Raw genomic sequence first — 19,822 nt, forward strand, 5'->3', positions numbered from 1 at the left:
TCACAGGATCTCCCACAGCCTCCACTGCGGTCTAGATTGGGGCCCTCTCTGATGTCTCCAGACCCACCTCACCAGGACTCCATCTTGTGGGCATCGTCTCCATTTCTGTCCGTGTTTGGTGCAGGCTGCATGTGCAGTGTCTCACTTGTTGATTTCCTCTGTGTCTTCACAGCAGGGCAACATACACAGTTGCGGTTTTGATGCAGAGGTACCGAAAGTCTCATGTGTTCAGAGGTGAGGCTTTCTGACAGATGATTGAATGATGCCCCTTCAACTTTATCAGTGAAATAATCTGTTGATAAGATCATAACTTGATGGTGTTATTGGGAAGTAATGCAAATTTAGAAGGTGGGCTCCAGCTGCAGAGCCATGGGGGGTAACCCTGGGGACTCTCTGTGGTCCTTGTCCCCTTTCTCTCTGGCTTTCCTTTCTTTGGTTCCTGGTTGCCATGGTGTGAGCAGCTACCTCTGTCATGACTTTCTGTCATGTTTCTGCATAAAATAAGCCAACCATGGACTGAACACTCTGAAACTGTGAGCCAAAATATGTCTGTACCTGTTGTTTTCTCAAGCACTTGGCCACAGCGATGAGCAGGGCCTAATGCATGCCAGGTGCTACTCAGGGCACTGTGTGCTTGAAGGAGCTCTTCACCAGGCTACCATCCTGACATGCTCTCCCCTCTACTTTCTGAAAGACCAATGATATACAATGCTTTTGCTGACAGGGAAGTGTAGCATCTCTTCTAGTGCCACTTGCCTAGTAGGGCTGTGCTCCTAGCTGCTTGTCCCTGGGGTTTATGTCTCTTGTAATGTAAATGTCACTCAACCTCCCAGTGCTGTCTTTGCTACAGGCATGATGAGTCCCATCTGGGTTCATAAAATTCACACTGCAGTTTATTGTGCAGTGTAAGGTTCTGAATGCTGCTGCTGGACGAGGTTTGAAGTCTCTTGCAAGGTCCCTGGACTCCACAGCAATGGGTGGTGACAGGCACAGACATGGTGCATGGCACTGCTTCTCTGTACTCATTGTGCTGATGTTCCTGGGCCAGGGTGGGACATACAGGGATCCTTTGAGGTTTAAAATCAAACAGAGCAGGCTTTCTAAAGAGTGCCTCAGTCCTGGTCCCATGGTTGGACTGAACATGGAAAATTAGCTTTTACTGCTCCAAATGCCAAGAAATTCTGCATGAAATATTCCTAACTCTCCTAAAGGGGTGCAGAGCCAGGAAGGGAGCCAATGAGGAAGCAGAGCTGACCAGCTCGGCCCCAGGGCTGAGCCTTCCTCACTGTCTGGGATTGGAAATGCATTTGTAGGGTTTGCACTAAGCAGGAAGCAGAAATTGAATTTCTGCTTGAAACCAGGGGCTCAGAGCCTGCAGCCTGTCTTTGAATAGGGACCAAGGGTTTTTCCAACAGCCCAGAGTCACAGCCCAGAGAGCACTGACCCTCCCCAGTGAGGCTGTAACTAGAACCGCCTCCAGGTGGCAGCTCAGTCCTGCAGAACTTTTGGAGGTTGGACCTGACACTGCTATTCCTGAGAGAGGGAGGGTTAGGAACTGTTGGGGTGGGTGGGTGCAGGCAACTGCTGAACCAGGCTTGGAGAGGTCTCTGTGGCCCAGAGGAAGAAAGTGCCTGTGCATGCTGAGGTGGGGACGCGGTCATGGTCACAGAGAAGCTGTCACAGTGAGGCTGGTTCTCTGAACACTTCAGGAGCATGTGACCAAGGGAGAAGAGGCAGGAGAGGATAGGACACTGGTGGCCTCAGTATCTATGGCCCAGGAACTCAAGCAGATAAAGGAGGGGATAGCAAACACAGGGGAAAACACGTTTGTGGGGTGGAGCAGGCAGATAAGGAAAACACCCTAAAAATAGTAATTTTACTTTTCATCTAGACTGATTAAATCACAGATCAGACAGAAAGGAAGGCAGACCCAGGGAGGTGGAAGAGAAGCCTGGAGTGCAGGGATTGAAGGGATAGAGAGAGAGACAGAGAGAGAGAGAAAAAGGGAAAGTAAGAGGTAAGATATATGTCTTGTTGTAGGTTTAGGAGATGAAAGAATAGAATCAATACTCAAAAAGAAAATGCTAGAATTTTTTAGAAATGAAGAAACCTTCACATTAGTGAGATGGAAGACGTTGGCTTCATAAACTCACATTGTAGTGTTATAACAAAACTTCAAAGCCCCAAGAGCAAACTCCCAATTACCTGGAGAGAAAACTCCAGGAGTGCTCAGGGGCAAGGAAAGAGCAGCCCGAGGGATGTGGAGACCCCCAGGGACCTGTGGTGGTCCCCCACTTCCTGAGGTATGAAGGAGCCAGAGAAAATAATTTGGAAAGGGAAAATTATTTATTAAAGCACAGGCCTGGCAACACAGTCTCCAGTAGCCAATATGGAAGACTGCGCGCCTAACAGCTAAAGGGCAGGGTTATTTTCCTGTAAAACCGCAAACTTCTGCTGGTCTCATAATGCAGGGGTGGTGGGGTTGTGGTACACTACAGAACAGGAACACAGCGGTTACATTTCTTGGGAAGAACAAGGTTTAGATGGGCTAACAAGCAAGTTTAGGTTAGGCAAACATCCTGTTCTGCTCTTAGAATTACCTTTGATCTTTCTCTTACCTCCGGGGAGATTTATGAGGGGTTTTTTTTTATATAGGTTACAACATTCCCCACTGATTTTATGTCTGCCTCTCCAAATCTTTAGGGAAGACTTGAGAACTAATCTTGATGGTGAACCAGTAACATTTCATAACCTTGGTGGCGTAACACCATCAGCCTCACATCTTGTACTTGCTGCCTGATAAAGTTAGCCTATTGACTATACAGGAGCCTATTAAAATCAAGCAATCCTAGCAGTGGTCCAAGCAAGGGCAGAAGATAAGGCAGGATTCCATTCCAGACACTCCCCGGGGGTTTTCAAATAGCTCTCTTCTTTTTACCAGGTTTTCAGGAGGTCTAGCCCTCTTCTATTTTGAAGGACCACTTCAGCTAATGAATCTGTCAGATATTAGATAATGCCTGTACATCTTTAACGATCTTGTTGGAAAGTTGAACAGACAACCCCATTCCTGCTGCCCCCATACTCAGGGCTCCTGATATTCCCAGACCTACCAATAATCCAGGCTAGGAATGGGGACAGGCTCATCCCTGGGTAAAACCTCTATGTCAGGCAACAGGACAGCTGCTCTTTGCTTACAGGAGGTCCAAACTTGCTGTATGAAGTCAGTAACAGCGCCATTAAAGTCCCCAGTAGTGGGATAGAAGGGACAAAAGCAAGCAAGCTAAAGCAGCACATGCCTGATACAATTTAACTATACTTAGTCAATTTTAACTTTAAGGGGTTACCAGTCTGCTGCACAATCCATTGGTCCTGGGAAGGTTGGTCTCCTTGGGTGTCCAGAACCTTCACATGAGAGTGGTGGATCCGAGGCATTTTTCCAGGCACCTGCACTGCAGTGGGAGAGCTGAGGACCACGGTGTATGGTCCCTCCCAGCGAGCCTCAAGGGTGTCTCATTGGTGACGCTTGACTAGGACCAGAGTACTGGGTTCCACCAGCAGGCTGGACTCAGAGTGAGAGTCTACCAGAGGATGATTCAGCCTGAATAACCAATGCATAGCGGTCAAGATGGGCTGAAGAGTCTGCAGGGACTTAATGAGATCTTGGTTAGTCAATTCTGCCAATTTTCCCTCAGAGAGTTTTGGAATGAGAGGAGGGGGCCTCCTGTGCATTGCTTCAAAAGGGGATATACCAGAAACATAAGGAGTACATCGGGTCCGCAGGAGGGCAAAACTCAAGTTGCATCCATTTACCTATGAATGCCTTGTCTTTTTTTACATTAGATTTTATTGCTATATTTTAGATATTCATAATGATCATTCTTATTTATCTTTCTTTATGGTAGTACTTTATCATGTATAAATGCCACATTTTCCTTATCTAGTCATGGACAAATGGACTGTCAAGGACTATTTATAATTTGTATTTATATTTATATTTTGTATATATATATATTTATATTTATATTTATATTTTTTATTTGTGCTGCTATAAACATGTATACATGTATCCCTGTAATATGATGATAACTCTTTGGGGAAGATACCCAGAAGGAGGATAGCTAGATCAAATGGGATTTCTATTTTTACTTTTTTAGGAATTGCCACACTGATTTCCATACTGACTGTATTAGTTTACACTCTTCTGAGACATTTTTCATCCAAACCATAACACATGGTCATTGTCCTTATCTGCACATTCAATAGGGATTGAAAGTGGTTGCATTTTGACACTCCATTTCTTTCTCAGCTGTACGACTTCAATAATGAGAATTTCCTGTTACCCACTAATTGATTAACCTGAATATAGCTTTTTTTCCCCCCTAGTACTGGGAATTGAACCCAGGACCTTCATACTGGGCTAGATCTGCAGTCTTTTTTTATTTTACTTTTGAGACAGTATCATACTAAGTGGCTAAGTTGCCTAGGCTGGGCTCCAACTTTTGATCCTTCTGCCCCAATCTCCTGTAGTGCTAGGACAAGAGGCATGTGCCACCACATCCAGCTCTTGAATATAGTTTGATTAAAACAGTGGAAGTATACTTGGACCTTGCCCTCTATCTTTACCAGTTTTTCAATAAGTCATGAGTTGGTAAAACATGAACATCAGGAACAATCTGATTTACAAAGAAACCTCCTCATATTTTCAAAGCCCACAAGCTCAACAAAGAGAGAGAGAGAGAAGGAAAAGAGCAGGACAAAATAACCCTTTGACATAGAATCACAGATTTTCTGTCTAATGGACATAACAATTGTACATATTTGAGGTACGGTGTGTATCTGGATATATATATATAGGTATACAACATAAAATCATTATATCTGGAAAATCACATTTCCTTTTTATTAAACATTTACTACTTCTATGTGTGGCAAAACTTCAAACTTTTCTTGTTTTTTATAAAATAAAGAATAAATTCTTGTAAACTGGTTATTCAAACTGGAATATCGATTTTCTAGAAAAATGTCAAAAGGCTGGAGTACAGTTGATTCTTGGTATTCTTGTCATAAAACCACTAAACATGAATGAGCCAAAACAGAACTTCTGCCTCTAGGGGAGACACAAGTGAGGCTCCTGAGAACCTCTGGGTGCGCTGTCTCTGTCACCCATGGACACACAACCTTGTGTGTCTCTCTGTTTCTCTTAACACTGAACCAGCACTGCAAAACGAAGCTTGTCTATCTCATATGCTTTCTCGAGAAAGCACATCCCAGGGTTCCTGAGCTTAGAAACACAGGAGAGTGAGCACCTCAGTAATGTGCTTGGGCAAATTTAAACAATAAACTCAATGAAAAGCACCCCCAAAACTGTCGCTCTATAGATGAATAAAAGACACTTATTTCTACACTTATCTCTATCGAGAAGGTAGAGTATTACCATGTTCCACTTCCACTGGGAACATGTACCTCTGAGGGTTCTTTTCATTTTATTTTTTGCAGTCCTGTGCACGCCCATGAATCTGTGCAAAAGCACCCCAAGCATTGACTTATACACTGTGGAAAGCTGGTAAGAATCTGGAAAAATGAGGAGCAATTGTATTTCACAGGTGCAGGTTGATTCATATGCTAGTTAGACAAATTGACAAAGAAGATACTTCTGAAAAGTCAAGGTTGTTTCAAAGGGCATCCAAAGAAAAAGATGTTTCGTGCAGCAGCAAGAGGTTTCTGCAAGTTGCTCTGCCTACCCCAAAGCTTTTCGCTGAAGTATCCACCACCTCCTGGAGCAGAGGAGCCTGTGAACACCCTGAGTTTGCTGCAGCCAGCCAGGGGTTGATGCTGCTTTACCTTTTGGACCCTTCACACACAGCACTCTGCTCAGTCCACGTTTCTCTGACTTATTCTTTCCTGTCTGTCAGTCTCTTGGAGATGTCTGAGGTGCTCAGAAAAAGTGTCAAATTAACAGGCACTCAGCTCCAGGTGGAACTCGGCAGGAAGTCAGGAGGAAGATCAGGTCTTTGAGGGGGGAGGTGAGAGGACGTATCTTTCTGGGACCTAGCGGGGGGGAAAAAGTCCACGGGGGTCTGGAAGACCTGAGAGAAGTTTAATTAAAAGATTAGAACTGACACCACCATCGGTACCTGCCACACACCAAAGGGACAAGAAGCTGATTTGCCAGAGTGCAGGACAAGCTAGAGTCACAGCTGCCTTCAGAGTAAAATAAAATGCAAAGCCCTCTGTAGAAAATCAGGCACAATGACTGGGAAGGTTCTGAAACACAAAACTCTTTCCTTTCTTCTTCATTGAATTTTCCTTCCCTTTCCCTTGTCCTCTCTCCCTAGCACATAGTTTCTTCTTTGCTATTAAATATCACCAACGCTCCAGCACACAGATACATTCAGGGACTGGAACAGACCTTCGCAGGCATCTGCAGACCTTTGCTTTAGTCTCAGCAAACCTCTACCCCCCACTGCTGGGTTCTCCTCCCTCTGGCCACGACACAGGATGGGCACTTCCTGACCCAGCCAGAGACCAGCAAGTGGGATAAGGCAGCCTCATTCCCTTGGGCTACTACTCCAGTCAACATGGGAGAAAAGGCTCCCCTAGGTATTCTTACTGGGATGCCCCTGACATTTGATGGGGTATAGGAAAGGCTCACCCCAAGAGAGTTGTCCATGGAAACAGCCATGGTAATGGGAGTATGGAGAAAATGGCGACCACCATGTCCCAAGGTGTGGTACCCTCTGCAAGCCCCCATGCACCTCTGCCTCACCAAGGACGCAAGATGGTAGCAGTTGGTGCATAGTGTGGAGAGGAGAAGGCTAGGTGGGCCCAGGGAACTTCATGGGGAGCAGGTGGCTGAAAACCCTTTCTTAGGATATGGGATATCGCATGAGCCTTGGCTCCATGTCCCTGCACGTGACCTACTGTCCCACTGGACACCACCCTTATAAAACACACATTAAAAGGAAATTAGTATCAAGATGGCAACTTCAGGGCACTAATCCCAAGCCCAAGGCCCTTCTGAATGTGGGGTTCTGTGTAACTGCACCGATCTTACACCCATTGAGGTCAACCCGGAGAGGAAAGGGACATGGCCAGCTGGAGAGGACTCCATAGAAACAGGGTCAGGGAACAAGGCCCCAACCCCACTCTTCTTCCCCACTCCTGGTTGTCTCTTCATTCCCAGAACCCAAATGCAAGCCAGAAAGAAAGATCACCCATATAATAGACTCCTCCAGGTCAGCATCCTAGTGCAGATGGGAGGGTGCAAAGAAGACTAGAGCATGTAATCCCAAAGCATCTTCATTTTTATGCCTCCACATCCACTCTTTTCTTTGAGTGAAAAGGAGCTATCTTATAACAGTGTGGTAAAATTGGCTCAGTTGCTGCTATGATGTAATGAGTCCCCTAAACTCATCTATTGAAACTTAATACCTGATATGGTGCTATTAAGAGGAGGCCTTTGGGGAGGTAACTAGGTCATGTGGATGGAGTCTCCATGAATGACATTAGTGCCCTTATAAAAAAGACCCCAGAGAGTTCCTTCTTCCCTTCCAGCATGTGAGGGCACAGTAAAATACCAGAAAGCAGATCCCTAGCAGATACTGAATGCTGGTGCCTTCAACTTGGGCCTCTCAGCCTATATATGAACTTCTATCCATCAGCCACTCCATCTATTATCCCACGGGTTGTCATAGCAGCCTGAATGGACAAAATCGTCACACTCCCACCTGAAACAGAAAGGAAGGCACCAGCCACGTTCTATATATGAAGCGGTAGGGGCAAGGCCACAGTGACGAACTGTAAGTGTCACTGCTGCAACCCCTGTTTCTGTAGCTGGTCCCGAGTCCTAAGTGGGAATGACATTTTCTCCTGTTACCGCCTGATCCATAGTCCATGTGGCCTTGGTTAATCAGGGTTCTTCAGTTGGCAGGGTGACTCAACCTTTCTTTCCTATAGGAAACGGTATTTCTGTCTTCATTGGGTTGCTACAGTTTGCCATTATAGTTTTACAGTGGGACATGGAAACATATCAAGGGGTCCTCAGTGAATCCCCCCCACTATAAAGCAGCAGCCTATGTTCTTCTGGCTATTGGGACCTATGACCAGAGGCGATATAGTGACCCCTCAGCATGCATATTGGCCTAGCAGCATGAGGGGCTCAGAATAACTGGAATGGGAGGCATTTCCACTTGCTTCCCTGGGACTATGACCATGTTACTTTATAGAAAAAGCTTCCTTCGAGTATCAGCTTTAGTTTGGACAAGTGTCCCCTACAAGTCCATTAAAGCATGGTTTTGAAGGGGAGATGCCACGGGCCATTAAGAAGTAGCATGTAGTGAGAGGTGCTTGAATCACTGAGGGGGTGACCACAGAGGGGACTGTGGGGCCTCCAACCAATCCTCTCTTTTGTTTTTGTTCCTGATTCACAATGCAAATAGTGTGCTCTGTTGGGAACCCCTGCTATGATGTGCAGCCCCCACCAAAGCCTCAAACAATGGCAAAGCCCAATCCTGGACTGGACCCTCCGGAACTATGAGCCAAAATAAATTTTTTTCTCTTTGTAATCTTTCTCTTCAGGTGTATCATTACCGTAACATGAAGTTGACTGATACAGGCACCTTCACACGCCAATATTGTAGAAGCAACAAAGCAAAGTATTTAAGGCTTTGTTGAGCAGAACAGTGATAAGGGCCACTTTTCCCACCACCAAGACCTGGTAATGTGGCACTGGCAACATACATTGACTACTTGCTGGCTTAATGTATATCCATATCCTGGAGGTTACCACTTAACTCTTACAGACTCCCAAATGGCACTGTAACTCCACTTACATAGGCCAATCTATTGCTCTACCAAGCCAGCTACTTCTCTGGTAAAACCACTGGGTTCCATGACCTTACACCCTAACTGCTAACCATCCATGTTCAGTGAAGGATGTGTTACATCCATACTGCACAGTCCTTTTGTCAGGTTGTGAATGGTGCTGTTAACATCTGTGTTATGACCAGAGCAATCAAATCCATTCCCAGAACATGCGTTATTTCTCCAAAAACAAGTCATCGACCCCTTAAAGGGAAAAATGTTCACGGGAATCAACCAGGTAACCACAGCTGCCTCTCTTAGTTACTTTCTCATTGCTGGGACGAAATGCTCAATGCTCAGTAGTTAAAAGAGAAAAGGGCTATTTTAGCTCACAGTTTGTAGAAGTTTCAGTCCATAGTTGGCTGGCTCCAAAGCAAGGAGAACAGGCAGAAGGGCATGGAAGAAGAAAAACAGTTCGTGATGTGGCAGCCAGGAAACAGTACATCTTCTTTTTTTGTTTTTTTCCTTTTTCTTCCATCCCTGCTGTAAGCCTATTGGTTGGTGTTACCCACACCCAGGATTGATTTTCTCCCTGTTAGAAACTTCATCAACCATACCCAGAACTATGCTAAGCCAACTAATGAGCTAGGCCAAAATCCAGTCTCATTTACCCAGGATCCACACACCTTCCCAAAGCCCCCTCATGACCTCATGGTCCCTCAGGGGGGACACCTAGCACCAGGGACTGGGGGAAATAGGTATGTGACACCCATGGAGACCAATTCCATATGTAAACTTCAGATGAATTTAGTAACATGCAAAAAAGGCCTAATTCTGCAAATGGAAACCTCTTTTGCCTTGGTAAGTAGTTCAAACAGCAAGTTCACAGTGCATTTAATACTTCATTTAAAAGATTCTGTTATCAATTAACTCGTGACACTTGACTTTTGGCCTGTTAATCCAAATTTAATCCTCACCTCAGAGTGAGTTTACCATGACCAAATCCACTAAAATCCCTTACTGAAACAAGTCACCAAGGAGGAAAACACAAGCTTTCCAGTTCAGGACACACTGGCTTCTGACTTCCCAGGCAGCTCCATTCTGGCCAAAGTTGCCTCCTGCTAAAATAAGGGCCTAACTGTGGCCCCTAACAGCGCTACACATCTAAGGATTTCCCATCTTCAAACCTCCACCATACATGATCTGGGTTATTTTTAGCCAAAGATATTTTGTGGATGAGCACAGAGTTCCAAGTGCAGTTCGAATTTCACTGGCTGCCCAAGTATGTAACTCCAGGCTGCCAAGATCTAAAAGGCTCCTTAAAAATATCTTACCAAAATCCTGTCTTAAAAATGAGCAAACTGAGATGCAGAAAAATTTATTCTCTTCTGATTCTCCTGTTTGCCTTTCAGTTCCACCATCCACCTAGAAGCTTCCCTGACTATTCACTGTCATTAACCCCAAATATTTACTGCATTAGGTACCGGCCCCTGTGATAGACACTTGAGATTCTCCAGCACAAAATGAATATCAAAATCCCTGCCCTCAAGTAGCTTTCATTCTAGCAGAGGACCAGGCAATAAACAGTAAGTGTCACAATTCAGTCATCCTGGAGGAGAACAGAAAAGGTCTGTGGTGATCAGGAGCATCTGAGAGCAGGGCAGGTTGAGTTTGTGATTTTTAAATAATCCAGTAGGCTTCATGGAGAAGGGACGATTGACAAAAACATCCAGGAGATAAGGAGGCCAGTTTGCTTTTGAGACAGGGTGTTGCTATGTAGTTCAGGCTGGCCTCAAACTCACAGCAATCCTCAGCCTCCCAAGAGCTGGGATCACAGGCATGTGCTACCACACCCAGCATCTATCACTTTGTCTCTCTCTCTCTCTCTCTCTCTCTCTCTCTCTCTCTCTCTCACTTTCTTTCGACTTTGTCTGAGTCTGTATTCCTTTCCTACTGTGTGACACTGAGATACATATTTGGTCTCTGTCTAGTCTCCTAGCATACAGCTCCCCAACTCCTTGGCCTTTCTGTAGTGGTAAGAGTCTTTCCTATGCTGATGTGATCACTGATGCCTCCTATGTAACTTCAGGGTAAGGGTTGGTCACTGGAAAGATCAAGGCATAATGAGGTTGGGACCCCTGACTCACCCTTCAACCTCCAGGGAAAGGGGTGGGAGGTACTGAAAGGTTAAGTTGCTCACTATTGGCCAGTGATTTCATCAATCATACCCACATAAAAATCCAAAAAGTCTGGGTTCCAATGGGCTTCTGAATAGCTGAACACAGGGAGATGCTGAAAGATGCTGCACCCAGACAGGGATGAATGCTCCACAACTCTTTCCACATACCTTGTCCTACTCAGCTCTTCCAGCTGTTGTCCACCTGCATCTTTTGTAACATCCTTTATAATGAATGGGTAAAGTGAAATGTTCCCCTGAGTGCTGTGAGCTGCTCTAGAAAATTAGTCAAACTTGAGGTGAGGGTTGTGGGAACTCTTGATTTACAGCCAGTCAAAAAGCATAGCTCACATCAAGTGGAGGCGGGGACAGTCTTGTCACTCTGAGCCCTCAATGTGAGGAATCTGACACTATCCTTCAAGGAGACAGTGCATAATTAAACTGAATTAGAAGACACTCTGCGATGTCAGCTGAATTGGCTGGTGAGTGCTTCCTTCCCACACCTGATGTCACAAGCATTGTGAGTATATTGAGAGTGTATTGTGGGTGTGTTGTTTGTGACCTGAGCTGATCAGTATGAGAATTACAGTGGAGAAACCAGTGTTTCCCTCATATGCAGAGGAAGCTCTGCATAACACATCACCACAAACTCAGCAGCTTAAAACTCACTTTTATGATCTCACACTTTCCACGGGCCAGGAGCGGAGGCACAATGTAGCAGGACCCCTCTTAGATCTTACAAGACTGCAAGCAAAACACAAGCTGAGAGCCCGGAGTGGTGGCACACACCTGCAGTCCCAGCACTCTGGAGGCTGAAGCATTTGCCCACCCAGGGAAATTCAGTGACTTAAACAGAACTCGTTTCAGACGAGATTGGACGCATTCAGGGTGGTATGGCCATAGACTGGAACTCGTTTCAAAAAAATAACTTTAAAAAGGGCTGGAGATGTAGTTCATTGTGAAGGCCATGGGTTCAATCCCCAGTACTGCAAAAAAAGAAAAAAAGAAAAAAAAAGCCAGCTGTATTCTCACCTGGGCTATCTGATGGAGAAGAATCTGCTCCAAGGTCGTTGGGGTCGAAGGCAGCTTTTATTCCCTCATGGTTGCAGGACAGAGGGCTTCAGCTTTCAGGCAGCTACTGGTCAGAGGTATCCTGCCATTCCTGGGGGTCACCTGCAATTCTGTGCTCTGTGAACATCTTCAACATGTTCACTTAATTCATCAAGCTGCCAGAAAGTTCTTCGACCTAGTAAAAATTTTGCATAGCATGAAGTAACCACAGGCCTAACATCACACCATCTCTGCTTTATTCAGTTAGAAGCAAGCTCAAGGGCCCGCCAGCACTTCAGAGACTCAGGAGGTGGGAATTATCCCAGGTTCCAGTGGATTTCATCATTAGAAACTTGTTCCTTTTTTCTATCCCAACAATTCTGATCTGTATCAGTTCATGCCCAGCATGACCCCTAGACCTGTACTAGATTTTAATTTTTTAAAAAATTTAATGAATCCTCACTTAATTTTAAAATCGATTCTAAAGTCAGTTGTAAAAAATACCCACGTGTTAAGAACAACTCGACTATAAATCTACTTTTCAATTGCACATCCTATGAAATGTAGTATCGACGGGCTGTTAATTGTAAATTATATCATATTCCAAAGACTCATTATAAAAACAATAATTTTAAAAACAGGGAATAAAACAAATTACATGTTGAAATGACAATGTCCTGTATATATTGAGAAAAGCAAAATATATTATTAAAAATAACTTCATCTATTTCTATTGGTTTATATTTTTTAAAACCCAATTAACCAGAAAATTTTAAATTACACGTGGGGCTCTACTGCTGAGCACATATAGAGTTTAAGGCTCTGAACTCAGAATTGGGTTGGCAAGACAGCAGTGTTAGCTAATCATGCATGACAATGTGATTAACGTTAAACATTAGGGAGGGGTAGAAACATGGACCCATCTAGACAGCGGGGAAGTCTCGGAGAACACACCCATGCGTGAGAGGAGGCGGGGCGCAGCGCTTTCCATCGGCTTTGCAGCGCCCAGGCTTGTAAACGCGCTGCGTCCTTTGACCCCGGCGCCACGCCGTAGGCCGCGCTGTACGCCCGGCGGCCGCGATGGCGGATGTGTCGGAGAGGACGCTGCAGGTGTCGGTGCTGCTGGCCTTCGCCTCCGGAGTGCTCGTGGGCTGGCAAGCGAACTGGTTACGGAGGCGCTACCTGGACTGGAGGAAACGAAGACTGCAGGACAAGCTGGCCACGACGCAGAAGAAGCTGGACCTGGCCTGAGAGTCGGCGCCGTGGGTCCCGGCCTCGCGATGCCGGCGCGCAAGCCCAGTTCCCGGGCGGGTCTGAGCCGGGCTCGCCTCACCTCGCCCTCTCCCAGCCGGAGCGCGGGTGAGCGGTGCGCACCGGGGCCAAAGGGGAGGCTGGGATCGGGCGCTGTCTAGAAAGTGGAAATGGTTTTCTCTAATATCACGTTCTTCGGTATTAACTGTTTAGTTCACTGCGGTTGTTTAGTAAGAATGCTTTAAAGTGGGCAATATAGTTGCACCCTGACAACACTTAATTTCAAAGTGGAAAATACTGAAAAACACCAAATTTAAAAAAAAAAAAAAGGAATGACTCGTGAATGTGTTTCTGCCCCGCGTCGTTCATTTTGATAACATCTTTGGTAGTGATATAGGGGGATAAAACTCCCGATTTACCGTATGACCGGTATGAGTTCTTGTTCTCTAAAATCGAAGAATGAATTTTAGGAACAAGGGTGGTTAACAGCAGAATGTATTTACTGAGAGAAACAAAGCTTTTGTCTGAGAGAAAGACAGACAGAAGGGGTCCCAAGAGAGTTGCCAAGACTGTCTTTTTTAAGAGACTTTTATAGAGTAAAATCATGAGGTGAGATGGGTCCATGGTGGAGAAAAATGAGGAAAACTGGGAACTCGCAAGGTGGGCATAAGGTGGAGCAGAACTGTGGTCAACCAGTAAGATTAATTGCTCAGGTAAAATTGATTAAATCAGGAACAAATGGGGGAGCGAGTCACATAGTAAGCTGGCATGCTTAACAGCAGTGACTCTTATTGTAGGGGGTGGGATGCTGACTCCTGACTTCCTCAGGGTGACCGAGAACTATTTGGATTGTGGATCCTTAGGATATGGGTGTATTTGCTCTTTGCCTTTTGTCTTGAGATCTGACCCACCAAAGGAGGTGATTGTCTCCTTCAAGGCTGCAAGGTCTCTGAACTAATGCACAGGCACCTTTGAGGGCCCAGCCCTGTCTTACTGCCTATAATATTTCTAACTAACTCAGCTGCCTGTAACAGTAGCGGGGTAGCACATCTTGGCATTGAGATTTTGTAAACTTCCGCCCAAATTCTTGGGTAGTTGTTGGCCCGGTAAATTGGAAGGAACTTTGGCCTGAATATCGAGGAACCTTGTGTCCAGGAATAGTTTTTTTCATCAGAGTTGTGCCCATAAATTTTCAGGGGCTCAGTTTTCTTGTCTGTGATACCAGTTCTTATAATCCACAACTTAATTCAATTATTTGAAGTTAAAGTTTATGTGTTACTAATTTTCTTTTCTTCTGTCTCCCACAGCTTGTTGATGATGGATGTAAAGCACTGAAAGAAAGAATTTCTTACTGTACTATATGAAGTCTATTTTTAAAATAAAAAATTTTGAACATCTTTGGACCTTTTCCAAAGGGAAAGGAGTGTTGCTTATCATTCCTGCATAGGACAGTAGGATTCTGAAAGCTGGTGTTTGTGGTTTTGAGCAGCCATCTGTCATCTTTCCTGTGGAATCTGTGCCAGTTCCTTGGTACAGGTACAAGGCAGAGCTAGCGATGGGACCTTGATGGTCCTGTTACTGAGCGTGTTCAGGATGGCAAGGGGGTGGTGTGCACCATAACTGAAGTAAGGGAGATATAAGACCAAATGCAGAATGTAAAGTTTTATTGGCTGAAATCCCCTTTATATGTCATGAAATATACATGGGAAGGAAAAACCCTGTTGAATAGGTCAGTCATTCTCAAGATTGAGTGATCAAGACCCTGACTAATTTTGATTCACAAGAGATGTTTTCTGGCACACTGTCCTTGCTACAAAAATTGTGTATAAGATGGTTTGGGAAAGCTGTCTTTGCAGGAAGCTGCCCTTTCACTTCGGCTTTACAGGGGCTGCTGTACCTTATTAGTTCCACCTTTGTCTTCATTCATGCTGTGAATGCAGAAGGTGCGGACCAAAACGTTGCTTCTTAGAGTTCCATCCCATTGGGCCACGGTTTTCTGAAGCTGGTCTGTGATACCAGTTCACCCTACTCACCCTCACTCACTGAGGCTCAGAGAATTGAGGCTGAAACGGTAGGTTTCTTGAGGTGTGTGTTGTCCCCAGAGTGTTGGAATATGCCCCGTAAAGCATCTGGATTTTGACTGATTAGTTCTGCCGCTGGGCCTGCTCCCGTCATGCTCCTGGTGAATCTGATCTTCCCAATGCTGATTCTCATTTATGCGTGTCATCCTGACACACTCGCCCAGGACACACTTGCCCTCTCCTGGACGCATACTGCTCACTCCCAAGGGTCTATCACAGACTCTCTAGCCAGTCCTTATTTTCTTCCTACTACATTATGCTATGCCCATGTCCTCCATCGATGGTAAGCAGTTCCCCTTGACGTGTGTCACCTGTTCTACCTTTACCCCATTTAAATGTTGGGATTTTTCCCTCCGGAAATGCCATCTCACATGGAGACAGTACTTTGTTACCCAGATTGGAAAGGACATTTGGAGCCAGAGTCACAAGGCAGTTCCAGGGTATGCCATACCCTGGAAATGGCATACTGTTGACTCATTGAAGAAACGTGCCCTCACTCCCTTTGTCACAGCCATTTAGTCTCAGTCGGCCCACTTCTGCTTCCTTACCCTGCCCGCTTATGTGTCCCATTTGGGCTTCCCAGACCACCTGCTTCAATCCATTGCTTCTGCCATGCCCTGGACCTTGTCTTCAAAAGGCTTGGACTTCATTCTCACATTGAACTTGGCCTCTTTAAACAAGCACACTGCTTACGGAGAGCGGATATTCTCCACGTCTCTATGTCTGCCTACTTCGGAGGCCACTGATATTCCACCTCTCCCCATCCTCATCAGTCACTCGGCTCCCAGTCACAGTAGACTCATACTAGATGGTCACCCTTCATCACTGCTTTTGCTCTCAATTTTGGCCACCAAACTTACCATCGAGAGACACTTTTAACTGTTTCACGTGGCCCAGGATGGGGATTGGGTGTCCCACTGTGACTTTTCAGGATGCTTTTCTGTATTCCATGAGCTCCCAGTTTTTACCTCTCACCCCTCACGTCACTCACCACCATATCAGATAAAGGCTATTAGGTGAGAATTCCCATCTCTCAATGCTGTATTTTCAACAGGGCTGCCCATTATGATCACGTAGGGAGACTTGGAAAACCAATCCCCTTGCCAGGCATGGTGGCACTCACCATAATATCAGCAATCTGGGAAGCTGAGCCAGGAGGATCAAGTTGTGGCCCGACCTGGGCAATTTAGGGCCTGTCACAAAAAAAATTTTTTTTGCAAGGCTGGGGATACAGCACAGTGTAAGGTCCTTGGGTTTAATTTCCAGTACACCACGCGCGCGCACACACACACACACACACACACACACACACACACACACACACAGGAACATGTAGTACAAGCCTGTAATCCTAATAGGGAGGACGATGGAGGATAGAAAGTTCAAGGCTAGCTAGGGTAACATAGTGAGACCCTGTTTCAAAAATAAAGGGTTGGGTGTGTAGCTCAGTCATAGAACATCACATAAGGCCTGGGTTCCACCCCAAGACCCCCCAAAACAATCCCTGCGTGCCACTCCCCAGAAATTTTGGGTGGCGTAGTTGGAGTATGGCCCAGGCATGAGGATTTTTAACCACTTAACTGTACCCCAAGCATCACCCCAGCAGTGTTTGTTTATGTATGGAAGATCCAGAGCATTGCTCAGGCGGGTGTTATTTCAACCAATCAATTCTTGTATTGAATAAATTTTTGTCATTTTTATACTTCCTGTTATAAACTCAAAATACGCAATTTTGGGTTATCCTGTATTTAAATATTTGGACTGGTAAGTGGTTAGGGCTCCTTGGATGATTGCTGCTCAGTTAAGGTTGAAAACCATTGTTTTTGTTAAGAAATTTTTGTACTTTTATTGAGGCACGGAGCCATCTAAACAAATCAATATTTGGTAAGGCAGCTGCTTTCTCCACTTCTTTGAGTTACAATAGCATCTTGTCAGTGGATTAAAAAATAATAAGACAACTGTTTGTATACTCAAGTCTTACCAAGGCGTGAGGTGATAGGACACAGACTCCTGTCAGATGCACTAGTCTAACATCCAGACATCATGCACAGCGCTGTGGTGGCAGCAGCACATGGTACCCACTTCAACCACGACCCTGCTCACTTGTGTGTGATATTTAGAGCATCTGGAGGAGTGTGACACTATCAGCAAGTGGACGGAGGAGGAATAGCATGAGTGCCTAGCTGGGAGGAGGTCAGCCAAAGCTGTGCAGGGCAAGCCTCAACGTATCATTTGGTGCAAACCCAAGCATTGTGGAAACATCTGGTGGAACCCCACGAAGGGGTCTTCATCGGCCCAGAACTGGCCCACAGCCATGCTGATGCAGCTGTCTGGTATAGGCTGATGGTTCAGTGCTTGATGCTGTGCTGGATTTTCAGGAATGGAAGGATCAACAACTTCTCCACAACGACAGATTCGCCCTGGAAGTGCTGTCATCCTCACGTAAGGCATGATGGATGGATCAATGTAAATTGTGCCTAGTTGGGTTCTGTCATTATAAAATAACCAGTAATAATGTTGAATGAAGCTGGACCTGATCTGCACCCAAATTATCTTGTCTCCTAATCTGGAGTGTCACCCAGTATCACTGAGACCCAAGTTGACTCTGGAGGGAGCCAGGTGGCACTGCCCATCCCCAGATCCGCGAAGATGGGTGGCATGCTGTAAGGATAGTGTCTGCCCATTACAACTGCCTGCTTAGGTAGCAAATTTTATTTATTTATTTTTTGTCTTTTTCTTTTTTATCAGTACCAGCGATTGAACTCATGACTGCACACTTGCAAGGCAGTCGCTTATGCAGCTGAGCTAAATCCCCAGCCCCTAGGTAGCAAAATTTAAGCAAGCCAGGCCAGACAGGGTGGAACCCTAAAAGCCCCTTCTGGTAGTCAGGACCAGAAGAAAAAAGTCTGGCCACAGCACACCAACCACGGTACTGTACAGTCTGGATAGCACCTGTCTGGCTCTCAGCATTCCCCATGGCTGGCGCTTCAGAGGAATGGTGGGAGTCCTGAAACCCATTATTTTTGAGGCTCTGTCTCATTCACTTTTCTTTATCAAGAGAGACACAGGAACCCCTTTCCAGGATGACATCTCTCTGGCCTTGGTTGTATTCTGTATCCTGCCCTAACCCCAACTCCCCTCATAGGAACTTGCCCCCAGTACATTGTCTAGCATCTGCAGTCTCTTCCTATTTAGCATCTAGTTAGGAACACATAGTTCTTGACTTAAAACTCCAGGCTGGGGATATAGCTTAGTGGCATGAGCACCCGATTGGCAAGCACAAGGTCCTAAATCTGAGTCCCAGTATAAAAAATAAAACAAAAAATTCTAATGAGAATGAACAAACTATAACCACAGACAAAAAAAAAATCTTATATACATGATGTTGAAAGAACACAAGAAACCAGCATACACTGCATGATTCCATTATAAAGTTTAAGGAACCAAAACAAGTTTGTGTCATTATAACCTAGGATAAGACCAAGAGATGGAGGGAAGGGGAAGGAGGGAAAAAAGACTGAAAAAGACATGTTACGTACATGTTCCGCTTCTCCATGTGATCATTATGTGCTGCAAACATCTACTAACAAAACAATAGGATAGTATTTACTTTTGGTGATCGGAGTTGAGGGTGCTACAAACTAGAAGACGACTTAGGATGCATGTAATGTTCTATTTTTAATCTAAAGGCTGTTATATGCAGTGTATTCAGCGCATGGAAGTACAGTGAGCTGCACCTTTATGGTCTGTGAGCTTTCCTCAAGGTATATACTTGAATAAATACATAAATAAATGCCAATTCAGGCTGGCCTGTATTATTACGTGCGGCACTAAACAACACTCATTTATATGAATGCGGTCCATCATTTCAGAGGTGAGCTCGGATCATCAACATTCATATTTAAGTATAATTTGATGTACTGTTGTTTGGGAGGTGCATTTAGAGGCTTGCGCCCCACCTGGGGAAAAAGTACCACTTTCTGGAGACTCCGTGTAAACTGTGGCTCATAAATCACAACTCAAAATTTGCTCACAGACTTCCTGTAGGCCCAATCACCACCACCACCCTACAGACTTCAGGACGGACAACGCGTAAATCTGGAATGAAGCGAAACATCAGGAATACCCCAAACCGCAAGGAAGATATGCAACAGATCCACGCACACAATGAGGACCGTAAAGTTCTTAAGAAACTCAAATTGTATCGTAAGGTTAAGTTAGCAAGTGACGTAAGACCCAAACTACATAAAACATAGTACCCCAAAAGGAACGGCGCATCATGCCCATGTAAGGTGGGACGTGTAGTTTAGGATCCCGTGAAGCATTCCTCAAATCCTCCAGAATGGGGAGGAAAAATAACTCCCTAGACAGCGAGACCGAGCTGAGACCGCAGGACGCGCGGGGCTGGCGCGTCTCCGCCGGTCCTGGCTGGGAGGCGGGCCCGCGGCGATGGCGTCATCTT

At 45.3% G+C, this 19,822-nt stretch overlaps 1 protein-coding gene and 1 pseudogene across 2 annotated transcripts; one reads left to right on the forward strand and one right to left on the reverse strand.

Moving 5' to 3' along the window:
• Positions 1-2,327: 2,327 nt before the first annotated feature.
• LOC134471459 (nuclear transport factor 2-like) lies at positions 2,328-19,819 on the reverse strand (annotated as a pseudogene).
• On the forward strand, positions 13,109-14,676 carry LOC134471384 (mitoregulin-like). Of its 2 annotated transcripts, none has more exons than XM_063230094.1 (2): positions 13,109-13,394; positions 14,587-14,676. In XM_063230094.1, the coding sequence occupies exon 1, from the start codon at positions 13,109-13,111 to the stop codon at positions 13,277-13,279; it is 171 nt and encodes a 56-aa protein (XP_063086164.1). In that variant the 3' UTR covers positions 13,280-13,394; positions 14,587-14,676. The 2 variants fall into 2 exon arrangements, with proteins under 2 accessions (XP_063086164.1, XP_063086163.1); XM_063230093.1 differs by having other exon boundaries at positions 13,109-13,387.
• Positions 19,820-19,822: the final 3 nt, after the last annotated feature.

Source organism: Cavia porcellus, unplaced genomic scaffold, assembly GCF_034190915.1.
Source record: "Cavia porcellus strain 051 isolate PalLab524CR breed Dunkin Hartley unplaced genomic scaffold, mCavPor4.1 scaffold_18, whole genome shotgun sequence".
In the NCBI taxonomy this organism is placed as follows: domain Eukaryota; kingdom Metazoa; phylum Chordata; class Mammalia; order Rodentia; family Caviidae; genus Cavia; species Cavia porcellus.

Bases quoted from the DNA above. Each gene is read 5' to 3' on its own strand.
- LOC134471384 (XM_063230094.1), top strand. From the start codon at position 13,109: ATGGCGGATGTGTCGGAGAGGACGCTGCAGGTGTCGGTGCTGCTGGCC.